Here is a 19,874-nt window from a genome sequence, read left to right on the forward strand (position 1 = left end):
TATGGGGCTAGTATTGTTTTTGCAACTATTCATGTAACTTTGAATTTATTTCAAAAAATGTTTTGAATAATAAATAGAAATAGTTTATTGGAAAAAAAGATTAATTATGACTTTTAATTTGTACAAAATGTTTAGAATATAATGTGGCATAATATTAATTGGGTTATGCTTTGTTATACTTGAGTGAACCCGCAAATTCAGTGCAGATCTACTTATTCATGATGTCTGTCCCTTTTCTGTGAGCTACAGATCTTCACAATGGAACCCAAGCTGATGAAAAACCATCACCCAAAAGTAAAAGAGAATACAGGTGATGGCCAAGAATATTACAGTTCTTTAATCTACACTTTTCCTTCTTTTGTCATTATATTGTATGAGCCAGGTATATGGCCAAACTTTACACCAGTGAGGTACTTGTATACTATCTTCTTATAGGAAATAGCACTAAAACATTAATAATTCAATCTACCTCAAGCATACTATATTAAAATTAAAAATTTGCAAAGACACAAAATAGGCATGCATTATCCATGTGTGACAATTTTTTCTATTGTAGGCCACTGAGGCTAAGGATCATGAAGTAATGTAGAATTTAAAATTAAAAAATGGGTAGGTTTATGGAAAGGGAAATATCATTACTGTTACATGTTCTATTTAACCCTTTAAAATTGCCTCATTCATTTTTTTCCTTTTCAATAGTTATAGTATAGTTTTATTTCTCCCCTATATGAGAATAAGTTCATTGCTCCTATGCTTCTTTAACAAAATTGTGCTTCTTTAACTGCCCAATATTTGAGAAGCAAATAAAATCATAGAACAACATATGACCATAAATAAAGAGGTGCCCTCATGAACTGAATTTTACCAATCTTCTTACTAAAAATGGGATTTTGTTCTTCCGTTTCTGACTTAAACTCCAAAATTTCTTGTTCCTAAAAGGATGTGTGGCAGTGATATTTCTAACTTTGGACACAGAACAAACTATTATCTGGGGCAACTGTAACATGTTAATACAGGAAAGACTTGGAAAATAAACATTTTTGAAGATAAAAAAAAGAAGATAAAGAACGGAACTGTATAACTTAGTGAAACCTAGAGAGGTCAATGATTGTGATTAACTATACAAATATAAGAATGTTTTTAAATGAGAGAAAAAAAATGAATGTCAACTTTGAAAGGTGTTATAAATAGGATGGTATTGGGGAACAAATACAATCAATGCAAAGCAGAGTCTACAGTTAACAGTAACATTGTAATATGCTTCCATTAATTGTTACAATGGCAATATACCAAAGCTAAATGTCTGTAAGGCAGATGTAAGGAAGAGGTATGGGACTCCTGGCATTGGTGGTGTTGTCTGAACTTTTTATTGTTATTTTATTTGTATTTTCTTTTCTCTTTTTTTAGCCATCATTTTTTTCCGTTTTTTCTTTCTTAACTCTTCCTCTTTCTTTGTGGAAGGAATGGAACATGTCCTCATATAGATTGTGCTGGTGAATGCATAAATATGTGATTATACCGGAAACAGTGTTTTAAAACTTCAACTCCTGTGTAAGACCAAAGGAAGAGATGTTTTATTTGGTGCAAAATCTGTATTTCTGTACTGCAGTATATAATTGAACTTGTGTGGTCGGTTGATTCAAACACCATAATCACATGGAACTTTGAATGGGGAGTGAGATCGGTTTGATTTGTGCAAGTTAGTGTGAAGCCCTGATACATCCCTGAGTAATCTGGGCAGAGAATAAAAATGTATTCGCAAAGCCCACTTGAAAGACTGGGGAAAAATGGGGAAATATTAAATTTACCACCTAGGGAATTACCAATATACTCACAAGCATTGGGGACTACCAATTTAGAAGGCCGAGCCCTTGATCTTTGGATTTGCCCTTATGAAGCTAGTTACTGCAAAGGAGAGACTAAGTTTAATTGTAATTGGGCCATCGAATTACATCATCCCAGAGAACCTCTTTTGCTGTTCAGATGTGGCCCCTCTCTCGAAGACAACTTGGCAGGTAAACTTACTGCTTCTCCTCTGTGTGGTATGTGACTCCCAGGGGTGTAAATCTCCCTGGCAACATGGGACACGACTCCCAGGGATGAATCTGAACTTAGCATTGAGGGACTAAGAAAGCCTTCTTGACCAAAAGGGAGAAGAGAAATGAAATAAAATAAAGTTTCAGTAGCTGAGAGATTTCAAATGGAGTCAAGAGGACATTTTGGAGGTTATTCTTATGTGTTATAAAAATATCCCTTTTTAGTTTTTAGTGTATTGGAATTGCTAGAAGGAAATACCAGAAACTATTGAACTGCAACCCACTAGCCTTGATTCTTGAAGACGACTGTATATCTATATAGCTTACATTGTTTGACCATGTGATTGTGAAAACCTTGTAGCTCACACTCCCTTTATCCAGTATATGGACAGATGAGTAGAAAAATGGGGACAAAAATGAATAAATAGGGAGCGATGTGGGATGGGATATTTTGGATCTTTTTTACTTTAATATTTATACTTATACTTTTTTTGCAGTACTGAAAATGTTCAAAATTGTGATCAATGCAAAACTATATAACGGTACTGCGAACAACTGACTGTACACTTTGGATGACTGTACGTTATGTAAATATATCTCAATAAAATTGAATTCCAAAATTTTGAAGAGGTCAATAGACATTTCTATAATTATAGTGGGAAACTTCAGTACACCACTGCTTTTTATACACAGAACAATTAGAGGACCAATAAAGAAACTGACAACCTAAACAACATGATAAATGATTTAGACTTAACAGACATATAAAGATCAATTCCCTCCAGATTACAAGGATACACATTCTTCTCTAGTGCTCATGGAATGTTCTCCAGGATAGATCACATGCTGGGGCAAAAAACAAGTCTTAACAAATTAAAAAAGACTGAAATTATTCAACGGACATTCTCTGATCAAAATGGAATGCAGCTGGAAATCAATAACCACCAAATAACCAAAACATTCACAAATATATGGATGTTAAACAACACACTCCTCAACAATCAGTAGGTCAAAGAAAAATTGCAAGATAAATAGGAAAATATCTAGAGACAAATGAAAATGAGAATATAACATATCAAAACCTATGGAAGGCAGTGAAGGCAGTGCCAAGAGGGAAATTTATAGCTCTTTCCACAAACATTAAAAAGGAAGAAAGAGCTAAAACCAAAGACATAACTGAACAACTGAGGAAGATAATGACCACCATTAAACTAACCTAAAGCAAGTATAAGAAAATAACTAAGATTAAAGTAGAAATAAATTATCTATAGAAGAAAAAAAGCAGAGAGAATAAAAAATTCAAAAGTTTGTTCTTTGAGAAGATCAAGAAGATAGATAAACCCTTGGCTAGACTGACAAAGTGAAAAAGAGAGAAGACTCTAATAAACAAAAACAGAAAAGAGATGGGGAGGTGGGGCAAGATGGCAGAGTGGTGAGGTGTAGGTTGTAGTTACTCCTCCAAGGAAGTAGGTAGAAAGCCAAGAACTGCATGGACCAGATACCGGAGAGAAATTTGCCTTTGGGCATACTTCATACAACACTCACAAATGCATGGAACAGCTGAGATCAGCGAAATCTGTTAAGTTCTCACAGTGAGGGGACCTTTGCCCCTCCCAGCTAGGCTCAGTCCCGTGGAAGGAGGGGCCATTGGTGCTGGGAACCAGGTGGGAGAACTACAGTTGTGTTTCTTATTGAAAACTCAGACTGCTGATACAAACTCCAAACAAAGATAGACTGAGACCAGACACTGGAGAATCTGGGAGCAGTCAGCCCAGCAGAGAGGAGAAAGGGCTAGCAAAAACAGCAAAAAAAAAAAAAAAAAAAATCCAAAAACAAAAACAGAGACTTTTTGGAGTTCTGGTGAACAAAGAATGGAGAAGGGCAGTGCTCAAACAGAGTCAGGCTTATATGCAAATCCAGAGGGTGAGTTTCCTTGTCTGAAGAGCCAGTTTCTCAGCTTTCTTGATTGTTCCTTAATGGCTCTAATCAACTTGTATCTTAGCATTTCAATAGCCCATTAGATCTTCTTTTTTATTTATCTTTTTCTTTATTTCTAAAACAGTTATCCTAAGAAGCCCATTACAGAAAGACTCAAAGACTTGCAATTTGGGCCCAGGCAAGAGCAGAGCTAAGATAGCTCTGAGGAATAAAGCAATAAGGCTGAGAAAATTCACTAAACACCACAACTTCCCAAGAAAAGCAGGGCATCCCCTTACAACCATCTTCCCGGTGGGCTGGGAACACTCCTGCCTGGTGCCAGTGCCACAGCCCAGAGCTGCCCCAAATAACCCAGTGTGACGGGAAGTGTTTCCAACAACACACGCACACACCACAATATCGGGTGTAGACAATAGCCTTTACCACACCCTCAGCTAACTGTCCCAGAGCTGGGAAGGCAGAGCTGTGTGAAAAAGGGGGAAATTAACATGCCCCACTCAGCCATTCTTTCAGCAGACTGGGAACACCCCTACTCAGCCCTGCAGCCCAGAACCTCCATTGGGCATGGTGCTCATCTGTGACGTAGCACAGTCATCCCTCAGCAGAGGACCTAGGAGTGCATGCCTTGGAAGAGGGACCCACTTGCAAGTCCCAATGGACCATATGCCAATACTAAGGACTTTTGGGTCAGTGGCAGAGAGAAACTGTTGTAAGACTGAACTGAAGGATTAGACTCTTGCAATAGCTTTGAATCTCCAGGAACACCTGGGAGATTTGATTATTAAAGCCACCCCTGACTCCCTAACCACTCAGACACATGCCCCATATGTGGGGTGGGCAATACCAACTATACATGCAAGCTTTGTGCACCAATTGGACCCCGCAAGACTCACACACCCATTCACCACAAAGACAACGTGGTGGAGAACTGGCTTGAAGGGAGTAGGTGGCTCACAGATGCCACCTGCTGGTTAGAGAAAGTGTACTCCAGGAAGCTGTAGATCTGACAAATTAGAGATAAGGGTTTGAATCAGTCTACATATACTAAAAGAACCCTATCAAGTTAAGCAGATGCCAAGAGGCCAAAAACAACAGAAAATTTTAAAGCATATGAAAAAAACAGACGATATGGATAACCCAAACCCAAACACCCAAATCAGAAGTTCAGAGGAGACACAATACTTGGAGCAATTAATCAAAGAACTAAAGACAAACAATGAGAGCATAGCACAGGATATAAAGGACATGAAGATGAGCATGGCACAGGAGATAAAGGACATGAAGAAGGCCTTAGAAGAGCATAAGGAAGAAATTGCAAGAGTAAATAAAAAAATAGACTACCTTATGTAAATAAAAGAAACTGTTGACCAAATGAAAAAGATTCTGGATACTCTTAGTACAAGATTTGAGGAAGCTGAACAGTGAATCAGTGACCTAGAAGATGACAGAACAGAAAATGAAAGAACAAAAGAAAGAACAGGGAAAAAAATTGAAAAAATCAATATGGACCTCAGGGATATGGTAGCTAATATAAAACATCCAAATATAAGACTCATTGGTGTTCCAGAAGGGAAAGAGAAGAATAAAGGTCTAGGAAGAGTATTCAAAGACATTGTTGGGGAAAACTTCCCAACCCTTCTAAATGACATAAATACACAAATCATAATGCCCACCAAACTCCAAACAGAATGAATCCAAATAAACACACTCCAAGATATATTCTGATCAGACTGTCAAATACTGAAGAGAAGGAGCAAGTTCTGACAGCAGCAAGAGAAAAGCAATTCACCACATACAAAGGAAACAGCATAATACTAAGTAGTGACTACTCAGTGGCCACCATGGAGGTGAGAAGGCAGTGGCATGACATATTGAAAATTCTGGGAGAGAAGAATTGCCAACCAAGAATTCTTTATCCAGTAAAGCTCTCCTTCAAATTTGAGGGAGAGCTTAAATTTTTCACAAAGAAATGCTGAGAGAATCTGTTAGAAAGAGACCTGCCCTACTTGAGATACTAAAGGGAGTCCCAACAGAGAAACAAAGAAAGGAGAGAGAGAGATGGAGAAAGGTTCAGTACTAAAGAGACTCAGTATGGATACATTAAACATTAAGAGAGAGAGGGAAAAAATATATCTAACAAACATAAATCAAAGGATAAGACAGTTAATTCAAGAAATGCCTTCTCAGCAATGAAGTTGAATGTAAATGGCTTAAACTCCCCAATCGAAAGACATAGATTGGCAGAATGGATCAAAAATAAAATGAACCATCAATACGTTGCATACAAGTAACTCATCTTAGACACAGGAACACAAAAAAATTGCAAGTAAAAGGATGGAAAAAAATATTTCATGCAAGCTACAGCCAAAAGAAAGCAGGAGTAGCAATATTAATCTCAGATAAAATAGACTTTAAATACAAGGATGTTATGAGAGACAAAGAAGGCCACTACATACTAGCAAAAGGGGCAATTCAACAAGAAGAAATAATCATAAATGTCTAGGCACCCAATCAAGGTGCCATAAAATACATGAGACAAACATTGGCAAAACTAAAGGAAGCAACTGATGTTTCAACAATAATTGTGGGAGACCAACACATCACTCTCTCCTATAGATAGATCAACCAGAAAGAAGACCAATAAGGAAATTGAAAACCTAAAAAATCTGATAACTGAATTGGATTTAACAGACATATATAGAAAATTACATCCCAAATCACCAGGATACACATTCTTCCCTAGTGCTCATGGAACTTTCTCCAGAATAGATCATATGCTGGGACATAACACAAGCCTCAATAAATTTAAAAACATTGAAATTATTCAAAGCGCATTCTCTGACCACAATGGAATACAATTAGAAGTCAATAATCCTCAGAGACTTAGAAAAGTCACAAATACCTGGAGGTTAAACAACACGCTCCTAAACAATCAGTGGGTTAAAGAAGAAATCGCCAGAGACATTGCTAAATATATAGAGACAAATGAAAATGAGAACACAACATATCAAAGTTATGGGATGCATGATTCCCAGGGGTGTAAATCTCCCTGGCAAAGCAGGATATGACTCCCACGGAGGAATCTGGACCTGGCATCATGGGACTAAGAGTATCTTCTTGACCAAAGGGGATGCAAAATGAGATGAAATAGTTTCAGTGGCTGAGAGATTTCAAATGGAGTCGAGAGGTCACTCTGGTGGACATTCTTATGTACTATATAGAAAAAACCTCTTAGGTTTTAATGTATTGGAATAGCGAGAAGTAAATACCTGAAACTAACAAACTCCAACCCAGCAGTCTGGACTCCTGAAGACGATTATATAATAATGTAGGTTACAAGCAGTGACAGTGTGATTGTGAAAACCTTGTGGATCACACCCCCTTTATCTAGTGTATGGATGGATGAGTAGAAAAATGGAGATAAAAACTAAATGACAAATAGGATGGGATGGGGGGATCATTTGGGTGTTCTTTTTTCACTTTTATTTTTTATTCTTATTCTGATTCTTTCTGATGTAAGGAAAATGTTCAGAAATAGATTGTGGTGATGAACGCATAACTATGTGATCATACTGTGAACAGTTGATTGTATACCATGGATGATTGTATGGTATGTGAATATATTTTAATAAAACTGAATTTTAAAAAAATGGGATGCAGCAAAAGGGGTATTGAGGGGGAAATTTATAGCTCTAAATGCATACATCAAAAAGGAAGAAAGCGCTGAACTCAATGAACTAATGGATCAACTGAAGAAGCTAGAAAATGAACAGCAAATCAATCCTAAATCAAGTAGAGGAAAAGAAATAACAAGGATTAAAGCAGAAATAAATGACATAGAGCACAAAAAAAACAATAGAGAGAATAAATAACACCAACAGTTGGTTCTTTGAGAAGATCAACAAGATTGACAAGCCCCTAGCTAGACTGACAAAATCAAAAAGAGAGAATACCCATATAAACAAAATAATGATTGAGAAAGGTGAAATTACTGTGGATCCCAAAGAAATTAAAAAAAAATTATAAGAGGATTCTATGAACAGCTGTATGCCAACAAAATGGATAATGTAGAGGAAATAGATAATTTCCTGGAAACATATGAAGAACTTAGACTGACCAGAGAAGAAACAGAAGACCTCAAACAACCAATCACAAGCAAAGAGATCCAATCAGTCATCAAAAAAGCTTCCCACAAATAAATGCCCAGGGCCAGATGGCTTCACAGGGGATTTCTACCAAACTTTCCAAAAAGAGCTAACATCAATCTTACTTAAACTCTTTCAGAACATCAAAGACAATGGAACACTACCTAACTCATTTTATGACACTAACATCAATCTAATACTAAAACCAGGCAAAGATACTACAAAAAAGGAAAACTACATGTCTATCTCCCTAACGCATACAGATGCAAAAATTCTCAACAAAATATTTGCAAATCGAATCCAAAGACACGTTAAAAAAAATCATACACCATGACCAAGTGGGGTTCATTCCAGGCATGTAAGGATGGTTCAACATAAGAAAAGCAATCAATGTATTACAACACATTAACAAATCAAAAGAGAAAAATCAAGTGATCATCTCAATAAATGCTGAAAAAGCATTCGACAAAATCCAATATCACTTTTGGATAAAAGCACTTCAAAACACAGGAATTGAAAGAAACGTCCTCAATATTATAAGGAGCACATATGAAAAACCCACAGCCCACATAATACTCTATGGTGAGAGACTGAAAGCCTTCCCTCTAAGATCAGGAATGAGACAAGGATGCCCATGGTCACCACTGTTATTCAACATTGTATTGGAAGTGCTAGCCAGGGCAATCCGGCAAGACAAAGAAATAAAAGGCATCAAAATTGGAAAGGAAGAAGTAAAACCGTCATTATTTGCAGATGATTTGATCTTATACCTGGAAAGCCCTGAGAAATCGATGATACAGCTACTAGAGCTAACAAACAAATTTAGCAAAGTAGCAGGATACAAGATAAATGCACAGAAGTCAGTACTGTTTCTATGTGCTAGAAATGAACAAACTGAAGAGACACTCAAGAAAAAGATACCATTTTCAATAGCAACTGAAAAAATCAAGTACCTAGCAATAAACTCAAACAAAGATGTAAAAGACCTACACAAAGAAAACTACATAACTCTGCTAAAAGAAATAGAAGGGGACCTTAAAAGATGGAAAAATATTCCACGTTCATAGATGGGAAGGCTAAATGTCATTAAGATGTCAATTCTACCCAAACTCATCTACAGATTCAATTCAATCCCAGTCAAAATTCCAACAACCTACTTTGCAGACTTGGAGAAGCTGGTTATCAAATTTATTTGGAAAGGAAAGATGCCTCAAATTTCTAAAAACCCTCTAAAAAGAAAATTGAATTGGGAGGACTTACACTCCGTGACTTTGAAGCTTATTATAAAGCCACAGTAGTCAAAACAGCATGGTACTGGCACAAAGATAGACATATTGATAAATGGAATCCAACCAAGCGTTCAGAAACAGTACCCTTGATTGATGGTCAACTGATTTCTGATAAGGCCCCCAAATTCACTGAACTGGGACAGAATAGTCTCTTCAACAAAGGGGCTAGGAAAACTAGATATCCGTATCCAAAAGAGGACCTCTACCTCATACCTTATACAAAAATTAATTCAAAGTGGATCAAAGACCTCAATATAAGGACAGCACCACAAAACTTCTAGAAGATAATATAAGGAAACATCTTCAAGACCTAGTAATAGGAGGTAGCCTCTTAGCCCTTACACCCAAAGTACAAGCAACGAAAGAAAAAAATAGATAAATGAGAACTTCTCAAATTCAAAAGCTTCTGTGCCTCAAAGGACTTTATCCAAAAGGTGAAGAGGCAGCCAACTATATGGGAGAAAATACGGAAACCACTTATCTATAAGAGACTGAAACCCAGCATATATAAAGAAATTCTACAACTCAATGATAGTACAAACAGCCTAATTATCAAATGAGCAAAAGATACGAAAAGACATTTTTCCGAAGATGAAATATAAATGGCTAAAAACCACCTGAAAACAAAAGTTCATCTTCACTATCTACTAGGAAAATGCAAACCAAAACCACAATGAGATATCATCTCACACCAATAATGGCTCCCATTAAACAAATAGGAAACTACAAATGCTGGGGAGTATGTGAAAAATTGGAACTCTGATGCACTGCTGGTTGGAATGGATAACGATACAGCTACTGTGGAAGACAGTCTGGCAGTTCCTCAAAAAGCCAGAAATTGAGTTAAGGTATGATCTGGCAATTCCACTAGTTGGTATATACTCAGAAGATCTGAAAGCAGTGACACAAATAGACATTTACACACTGATGTTCATACTGGCATTATCTACAATTGCCAGAAATATTGAAACAATCCAAGTGTCTTTCAATAGACGAGTGGATAAACAAAATGTGGTATATACGTATGATAGATAACTACGCAGCAGTAAGAAGGAATGAGGTCCTGAAATCTATGACAACATGGATGAACCTTGAGGACATAATGCTGAGTGAAGTAAGTCAGACACAAAAGGAGAGATATTGTATATTATCACTAATATGAACTCCCCAAATAATGTAAAATCAGTGTCTTAAAATGCAGAGTATAGGGGACCTAGAGATAGACAGAAACAAGAGAAGGGGGGAATGATTTCCTAATATGTACAGACCTATTAACGAGGTTGAACTTAAGGGAATAGGAATGACCATGGGTGACAATGGTTCATTAATGGGGTTATAAGTATCAGTGCTGTATTGAAGTTGAACATGATTGAAAGGAGCTGTTTAAAAGCATGCATCCCACAGATTAGCACTATGAATATAAATAAGTACTTGCATGATCTACTTCTAAGGTACGACACTGGATTAAAGAGTTGACAACAGAGTAGTATATGGGAAAAACCACCTATTGCATACTATGGACTCTATTTAATAGGAATATCTTACTTGTACCACACTAATACTAGGGATGACAAATTAGGTGCTAACGAGAGCTTTGGGGTATTTTGGGTTATGATAATTGTTTAAAACTGAGAGTTAAGATGATTGTACAACTAAGTGAAAATTGTGTGAGACATCAATTGTTTATCTCGGACAGACTATATGCTTTATGAAATAAGGAACCCTCTACTTAATAAGTCAGGCCCTCGATCTTGAGGCTTGCTCTTGTGACACTTATGGCTGTAAAGGTTTGGCTAAGCCTACCTACAGTTATGCCTAAGAATCACTTCCTGAGAACCTATCTGGTTACTCAGATGTGGCCTTTCTCTAAGCCCAATCTACAAAAAAATTCATTACCCTCCCCCTTACGTGGGACATGACTCTCAAGGGAGTGAGTCTCCCTGGCAACATGGGACATGACTCCCTGAAATGAGTCTTGCCCTGGCATCGAGGGATGGAGAGTACCTTCTTGACCAAAAGGAAAGCAACAAAATAAGGTTTCAGAGGCTAAGAGAGGCTATTCTGGAGGTTACATTTATGCAAGCTTCAGCTAGATATTCCAAATGCCCACAGTATGCCAAGCCCAAATCTACAGTAGTCCCGAAAATCCTAAAGAATATCCAGGTCTGTATCAGAGACTGTATGAAAGTTTCACTCAGTAAGCTTATTTCTCAGATCCTTAAATCATCCAGAGTGTTCCTATGCCAGGTGAGTCCCAAAAGCCGGAGGCAACAACCTATTCAAGAATATCAATGAGCTGCATCACCCTTCACCATAATGTCAACACCCCTTTTCAATATGAACAACTTAGGATGGTCACTGCCCAGATATCCACGAAGACTGAGAGTGACAGTGATCAAATGAGAGGGAGGAGTAGCAACAGACAGGATAGGATTTAACAAATATTACAAACACTGAATCTTTATAAAAATACTATTTTTTTAGTCTCTAGGGTATGAGAACAGATAGAACGAAATAACTGAAATGGTAGAACACTAACTCATACTATTCTTTGAAATATGCTCTATAACTACTTGTTAAATTGTACTTTGAAAGTTATCACTTTTCTGTATATATTTTATATGCCACAATAAGGAAATAACTGAAATTGTGGAAATCTAACCCATAACATGCTTTGAAATTTGATCTATAACTACTTGTTAATTGTACTTTGAAATTACCACTTTTCTGTATATATGTTATATTTCACAAAAAAAAATGTTTAAAAAAGTTATCATTAGATCTGAGCACAACAGTGTACATTCTTATGCCCCTGGCTTGATGAATCTGAGAGTCCTAGAAAGGAGCTTACCATGTACCTACTGGAGTGCTGAAATCCTACTCCTTGCTTAGCAATTTCTACTGGGAATAGGAGTCCAGTACTTCCCAATGTATAGATCTGATTTTGCTCCCATACGATTAGGCAGGCCAGGAATGGACCTGGGGCAGGGGTCAGCAAACTTTTTCTGCAAAGGGCCAGATAGCAAATGTTTTCGGCTTTGTGGACTATATGGTCTCTGTTGTAACTACTCAACTCTGTTTTATAGCATGAAAGCAGCCATACACAATACACAAATGAATAAGTGTAGTGACTACCAACAAAACTTTATTTACACAGAAAAAGGTAGCAGGATGGATTTGGGCCATGGATCATATTTTGCCAACCTCTGGCAAGCATTTGTTGTATTTGTGATTTGTGATGAGCAATATTTTTAAGGTTCTACTTTACCCATATGAAAATGGCATTTTAATACAATATCCTATACTTATCATGACCACATGTCCTAACTTTTGGAGATAGCCATGACTTTGTATAATTTTATTCTTACTAATAATAAACATATATCTCAATTTGGGGTTCAAGAAATGTTTCCTGAATGGAGACATCTACTGAACACATACATTGCCCCCCGCCCCCCGCCACAAAACATTCCCTTAACTATGCAACTGCCACCTTCAAAAACCTGGTATTTGCAAGCACTTGCAAATAGTGTATCAAAAGTACTATAAAAAAAAACTTACCCTTTGAGTAGTATAAGATGGCTTTTTTTTCTTTCCAACTGTATAAAGACTAATTTATAGGTCACCTTTTGCAGTTCAACATTCTTCCTGAACCCTAATAACAAATCAAAGGTCAACATAAGTAACAGAAAATCATCATAAAGCAAGCCAATATTCTAAGATAACAAAAACAGTTTTAAAGTTTGAGTAAAAAAAATATTTCTAAATTGTTCTACTGCCAGGGTTTAGCTTCAGTTCATAAATTAGCCATGTCATCTTTTTTCTTATTACTGCTGCCTACTTGGCAGAAAGCAGAAGCAAGAAAAGGAGAAACCAAATCAAATTTGCTACAAGTAAAAGACTTGGTTAGGGATATAAGTGATAAAAATGAATTTTATATGTTCTCTGTAAACGTCTTTTCTTTTTTCTAAATCTATTTCCTGTTGCTATGGATTACCTGAAGTTGATTTTACAGCAAATGTTAGTTTGCAAATAAGGACAATACTAAGTTTGAAATTTATCCTAATGAAATCCTTACATCCAATAAGGTCTAATTAAATGCCATTTCTAAACACACCCTGAGTACTAGAGTACATGTCTATACCACACTCCCATACTGCTCCAAGACTGAGTTGATGTCCTTCTCCTCTGAACCACTATTGAATTTGGGGTCCATATATGACTCATCTAATTTAATCACATAGGATTTCATGTTCTTACTTAATAATATTTGTCTTCTAAAATATAAACTCATGGAAGACAGAGACCACATTTTGCATTTTTCAGTATCCTCTAAAGAATTAAGCACAAATTGAAGACAATCATTAAATATTTCTTAAGCAATCAGCTAATCAGAATAATGTGGAGATACTAATGTACAACCTATCTAAAGAAATAACTCACTCAATGAGGCTTAAACAGTACATTTTGATTTACTTACTAAACAATAAAGCTTTAAATTTTCTTATGAATGTTACTTTATTGACTCACCTACTAACCCAATTATTTAGTTCATTGACCACCACCCTTCTGCTCCATGCCACGAGGTCTCGTTCAGTAGCCATCTGGCTCCGAGGAGCATTGTTATGCATTTGTTGGACACCTTCAATTTGACCACTACGTCGGAGTCCAATATTTGGGGAAGAAGATGTGTCCATATTTGGACTTCTCAGAGCTATATAAAAACAGAGAAAGGGACCACCTTCTGAGCAAAGGCATCAAACTTTTCCATATCAGATTGAAAGATAGTACTGCTGGACAAAATTAATATTTCTTTGTTTTACATTTTTGCACCCCCTTATGTTTTTTATAGTGTTATGAATAAAGCAGTCACTTGATAAATATTTAAACTTTCCATAGTTCTTAAAACATTTTCAAAGTGCTTTCACATCTGTCATCTACTAAATTCTCAAAGAATACAAAAAGTGTATTTAACCTGATGCGGGAGATTCACAATGTTTACTATTTACTAGTACTAGATTTCAGTAAGTCAATCAGGAAGGAGCTTTTTAATCTAAATTCTCTCTTCATCTACTCCATTAACAGGTTTCTGAATAAAGCTTAAAGAAATAAAACTTCTCAAAAACAGTTGAGAAAAATTATAAACAAAAAATTTTAAGTATCAAAATTTCATTTTCAAGATTTGTGAACAATGAAATATAATAAGGAACATAATTTTTACCACTCATTTTAATCCTCCAGGAAGATCCTTCTTAATTATTTTTCTTATATTTGCAAATAAAACAAAAATAGAAACTTAAGAAAAACGGAAATGAATATTGCAGACAGAAGTCAAAGGGGTCCCTTTGACTAATAGCATTTCAAATCTATCCACAGAAACCCAGTATTGAAGGCACAGCTGAATGCTGACTTCATTAATGGATTTCTAAATCAGGGTTCTAAGAAGATTTTATATCTTAGGAACAAAGGACCTGAATATAGAATAATGAGGCCACTTTTCACTTTGTTCCAGGTTCAGGAAAGCTTGTCTAAGTTAGGTTCTCCAACTGAATGAAGAACCATTTTAATTTTAATTTTAATTTTACTTGTATGGGATACTGTTGCTATGGATTATCTGGAGTTGATTTTACATCAAATGTTAAAGTTTGCAAATAAGGACAATTCTAAGTTTGAAATTTATCCTAATGAAACAACTTGAATTTTAAAAATGCCTTATTCATTTCTGTACAATCAACTTGAATTTTAAAAATGCCATATTCATTTCTGTAGAATCAAAATGCCAGATTTCCCAAATAAATGACCCCCAGATTTAAATGTAAGAAGAAACAAAAATACCCAAATTCCCATAAATGGACTGCATTTTGAACTAGAACTAATAACTCTTAATAAAAGTAAAAATGATGAACACTATAATTTAAATAAAAGTCAGCTGCATAGGTGCATTCAATATAACATAAAAGAAGAAATACAATAGATTATAGAGTACTCATTTTAAGATAGAACAATTGATTATACAATTATTTCTACTGGTATTAAGATCAAACCAAGATCAAACTGTTGAGAAAGTCAACTGATAAGTAACCTCTGCATTTCCCAAGAATGCTTTTTGTCTTCCAATGTATTTTTGTAAACTCAAGAGAGGAGGGTGAAAGGCTGCTTTCTTCTCAGCAATGGAGGGTAATTTTGGTAGTCATTTATAAACTTAAGATGATTTTAATTTTGAAAATTTTATAGTTTGGTTTCCTGTTATTCTTACTTAAAAACATAAAACATTCTTCACATGTAATGAATCGATACAAGTAAAATGATTATAGTACATTCATTATACCTTTTACAAATATATAAACACTTACCACCATTAACAGAATATGACCTATTAAATGAAAAATGTGGAATATCTCCTTCATTCATTAGTCTCAGATCTTGTTCTCTTTGTAGCTCTCTGATTATTCCATCAAGAATACTCTCATCTTGGTCATTAGTCTGCTGCCCAATGACCTGTTCTACCACTTCACCATCACGTTAAATGAAACCAAAAATACAAAGCAATAAAATTAAGCATACCACACTATACCCAAAGTACAGTAAAAACAAACTTGTCTACTAATTTCTAGACAAATAATAAGGAACAGGAATAAATTAAAATAAATTATGTATCAAACAATACATTTTTAAATTCAATTTTATTGAGATTATTGACATACCATAAAAACATCCAAAGTGTATAATCCATTGTTCATGGTACAATTATATAGCTGTGCATTCATAACCACAATTAATTTTTTTCAATTTTAGAATGTTTTATTACTCCTGAAAAGAAATAAAAATAAAAAAGAAAACTCAAATCATCCTATACCCCAACTCCCCCATCCATTATTGACTCATAGTATTGGTATAGTACATTTGTTACTGTTGATGAAAGTATATTAAAATATTACTAACTGTAGTACATAGTTTGCAATAGGTACATTTTTCCCCATATATCCCTTTTATTATTAAATTCTATATAGTGTCATACATATTAACTTCTAATAGTGTCACACATTTGATCTTGTTCATGAAAGAAATTTCTAATATTTGTACAGTTATTCATGGACATTGCCCATCACAAGATTCACTGTGTTATACATTCCTGTGTTTTAATCTCCAACTTTGCTTCTGGTGACATACATGACTCTAAACTTCCCCTTTCCACCACATTCACACACCATTCAGCACTGTTAGTTATTCTCACAATAATGTGCTACCGTCACCTCTGTCCATTACAAAACGCTTATGTTCAACCTAATTAAATGTTCTGCTTATATTAAGCAACCACTCCCCATACCTTAGCCTCATTCTATATCCTGTAACCTAAATTTCATGTCTATGAATTTACATATTATAATTAGTTCATATCAGTGAGATCATACAATATTTGGCCTTTTGTGTCTGACTTATTTCACTCAACATTATGTCCTCAAGATTCATCAATCAACCTGTTTTTATTTTAAGATGGTTTTATTCACATACCATACATTTCATCCTAAGTAAACAATCAATGGTTCTCTGTATAATCACATAGTTACACATTCACCACCACCACCACCACCACTATCTATATAAGGATATTTCCATTTCTTCCACAATGAAAGAGGAGGAGACAAAAAGAAGTAGAAAGACAAAAGAAAAAGAAAAGGAAAGAAAACAATGACACCTAAAAAAGCAACAAAAGATAAAATAAAGTACAATAAAAAAGTCAGACAAACATCACCAATGCTGAGAATCCCATATCCCTCCCTTATATTACCCTCTTATAAGAATTTAGCTTTGGTGTATTGCCTTTGTTACATTAACGAAAGCGTAACACAATGTTCCTGTTAACTATAGACCACAGTTTGCATTGGTTGCATTTTTCCCCAATACCACCCCATTTTTAACACCTTGCAAGGCTGACATTCATTTGTTCTCCTCCATGTAAAAACATATTTGTACATTTTATCACAATCTTTGACTGCCCTAGGTTTCACTAAGATACAGTCCCAGTCTTCATCTTCCCTCTTTCCAACTGGTGTCCCACATACCCCAAACCTTCCTCTTTCAACCATACTCACAATCATCTTTGTTCAGTGTACTTACATTATTGTGCTACCATCATCTAAAACTGTGCTACAAACCTCTCACTCCTGTCTTTTCCTACCTACCTATAGTGCTCCCTTTAGTATTTCTTATAAGCAGGTATCTTGTTCACAAACTCCTTCATTGCCTGTTTGTCAGAGAATATTTTAAAACTCTCCCTCATATGTAAAGGACAGTTTTGTCAGACATCAAATTCTCGGTTGGCAGTTTTTCTCTTTCAGTATCTTAAACTCTCCCTCATATTTAAAGGACAGTTTTGTCAGACATCAAATTCTCAGTTGGCAGTTTTTCTCTTTCAGTATCTTAAATATATCACACCCACTGCCTTCTCGCCTCCATGGTTTCTACTGAGAAATCCGCACACAGTCTTACTGAGCTTCCCTTGTATATGATGAATCGCTTTTCTCTTCCTGCTTTCAGGATTCTCCCTTTGTCTTTGATGTTTGATAATCTGATTATCAATGGTCTTGATGTAGGTCTATATAAATCTATTCTCTTTGGGGTATGCTGCACTTCTTGGATCTGTAGTTTTATGTCTTTCATAAGAGATGGGAAATTTTCAGTGATTATTTCCTCCATTATTACATCTGCCCCCTTTCCCTCCTCTTCTCCTTCTGGGTCACCTATGACATATACATTCCTGTACTTCATTTGTCATTCAGTTCCCTGAGATGCTGCTCATACTTTTCCATTCTTTTCCCTATCTGTTCTTTTGCATATAGGATTTCAGGTGTCTTGTTTCCCAGTTCCTGAATGTTTTCTTCTGCCTCTTGAAATCTGCTGTTGTATGTCTCCATTGTGTTCTTCATCCCTTGTGTTGTGCCTTTCATTTGCATAGGTTCTGCCAGTTGTTTTTTCAAAACTGTCAAGTTTTTCCTTACGTTTGCCCAATGTTTTCTTTATATCCTTCATCTCTTTTGCCATATCTTCCCTAAACTTGTTGAATTGGTTTTTTAATTGATTTAGCATATTTATTTGAAGATCTTTAATTAGTTGTTTCAATTCTTGTATCTCAGTTGAAGTGAAAGTTTTTTCCTTTGACTGGGCCATATCTTTGTTTTTTCCTAGTGTGATTTGTAGTTTTCTGTTTTCTAGGCATCTGGTTTCCTTGATTACCCCAGATTTTCCTAGGCCACAATGGGCTCAGATCTCAGGAGGAGGCTGTACTCATATCAGGTTTCCCGGAGGGTGTGCCCTAGAAGATTGACAGACTTTCCCATGAAGCCTCTAGATACTGTGCTTATCTTAACCTTCCCAGCAGGTTAAGCATGGTCCCTTAAATTCTTAGCAGACCCTGTCCTAGCTAGAGACCAAGGGTATCAGAAGCCAAGCTTAGGGTGTTTCTGGTTCGATTGCTTTCCCCAGGCCATGGGCTCTGAGATGTGAATGGAGGGCAGCCACGTGAGCTGGGCCCCACCTCCCTCCTCTTGGGGAAGATACACCCCCTAGGGAGTTATATTCTGCATTTGAATTACTCCTTTGTCTCTGTGAGTCTGTTAACTCCACCCCTGCGTGGGTCAGCTTGCTGAGAACTGAAAATGCCTGAGGCTTTCTCCACTGAGCCACTCAGATTGAGAGAGAAAAAAAGGAGAAAGAGAGAAAGCCCCTTTTCAGAGTCAGTCCCTGGGCCCCCAGTTTTGTCTGTAGGCCAGAGAAAGTACCTGGTCCTCTGTGCTCCTTTTCTTGGGAGACAGCTATTTTCCAGTATTCTAAGCTCAGCTGTCTTCAAAAGTCTCCATATATTTTCCCCATAAGCCACACTTCCTCTCCATTTGGAGCAACCTAAGGATACTTTACTGCTTTTTAGGGGTTTATCTGTGCTTGTAGCTTGTATTCAGCAGTCCACATTTTTTAATTAAAACCCCAGCTGGAGCTTGGTTGAGCTATATTCCCTTGTGTTCCAGTTTGCTAATGCTGCCATTTTGCAAAACACCAAAAATGGATTGGCTTTTATAAATGGCATTTATTTATTTTGGTTACAAAATTACAGTCTTAAGGCCATAAAGTGTCCAAAGTAAGGCATCAGCAATAGGGTACCTTCATTGGAGAAAGCCTCTGTTAGCTGGGAAGCTATGTGGCTGGTGTCTGCTTGCTCCCAGGCTGCATTTCAAAATAGTGTTCTCCAGCTTTTAATGATCCTTCTGTTTGTGAACTGTTTTATAAGACTCCAGTGAACCAATCCACACTAAATGGGCAGGGCCACACCTCCATGGAAAAATTGAATCAGAGGTCACACCTTAACCAAAGGTGTCACTCACAGTTGGGTGGGTCACATCTCCATGGAAACAATGTAATCTCAATATCCCATGAGATTCAATTAAAAGATCATGGCTTTTTCTTGGGGACAT

At 36.2% G+C, this 19,874-nt stretch overlaps 1 protein-coding gene across 1 annotated transcript in view; it reads right to left on the reverse strand.

The window, feature by feature from the left end:
- BRWD3 (bromodomain and WD repeat domain containing 3) overlaps positions 1–19,874 on the reverse strand; it is a 227,938-nt gene that overhangs the window by 99,430 nt on the left and 108,634 nt on the right. Inside the window, 3 exon segments of the mRNA XM_037821172.1 lie at positions 12,970–13,063; positions 13,939–14,122; positions 15,762–15,929. Of these exon segments, the coding sequence (XP_037677100.1) occupies positions 12,970–13,063; positions 13,939–14,122; positions 15,762–15,929 (446 nt within the window).

The sequence above is a fragment of the Choloepus didactylus genome, chromosome X (assembly GCF_015220235.1).
Source record: "Choloepus didactylus isolate mChoDid1 chromosome X, mChoDid1.pri, whole genome shotgun sequence".
Lineage (NCBI taxonomy): Eukaryota > Metazoa > Chordata > Mammalia > Pilosa > Megalonychidae > Choloepus > Choloepus didactylus.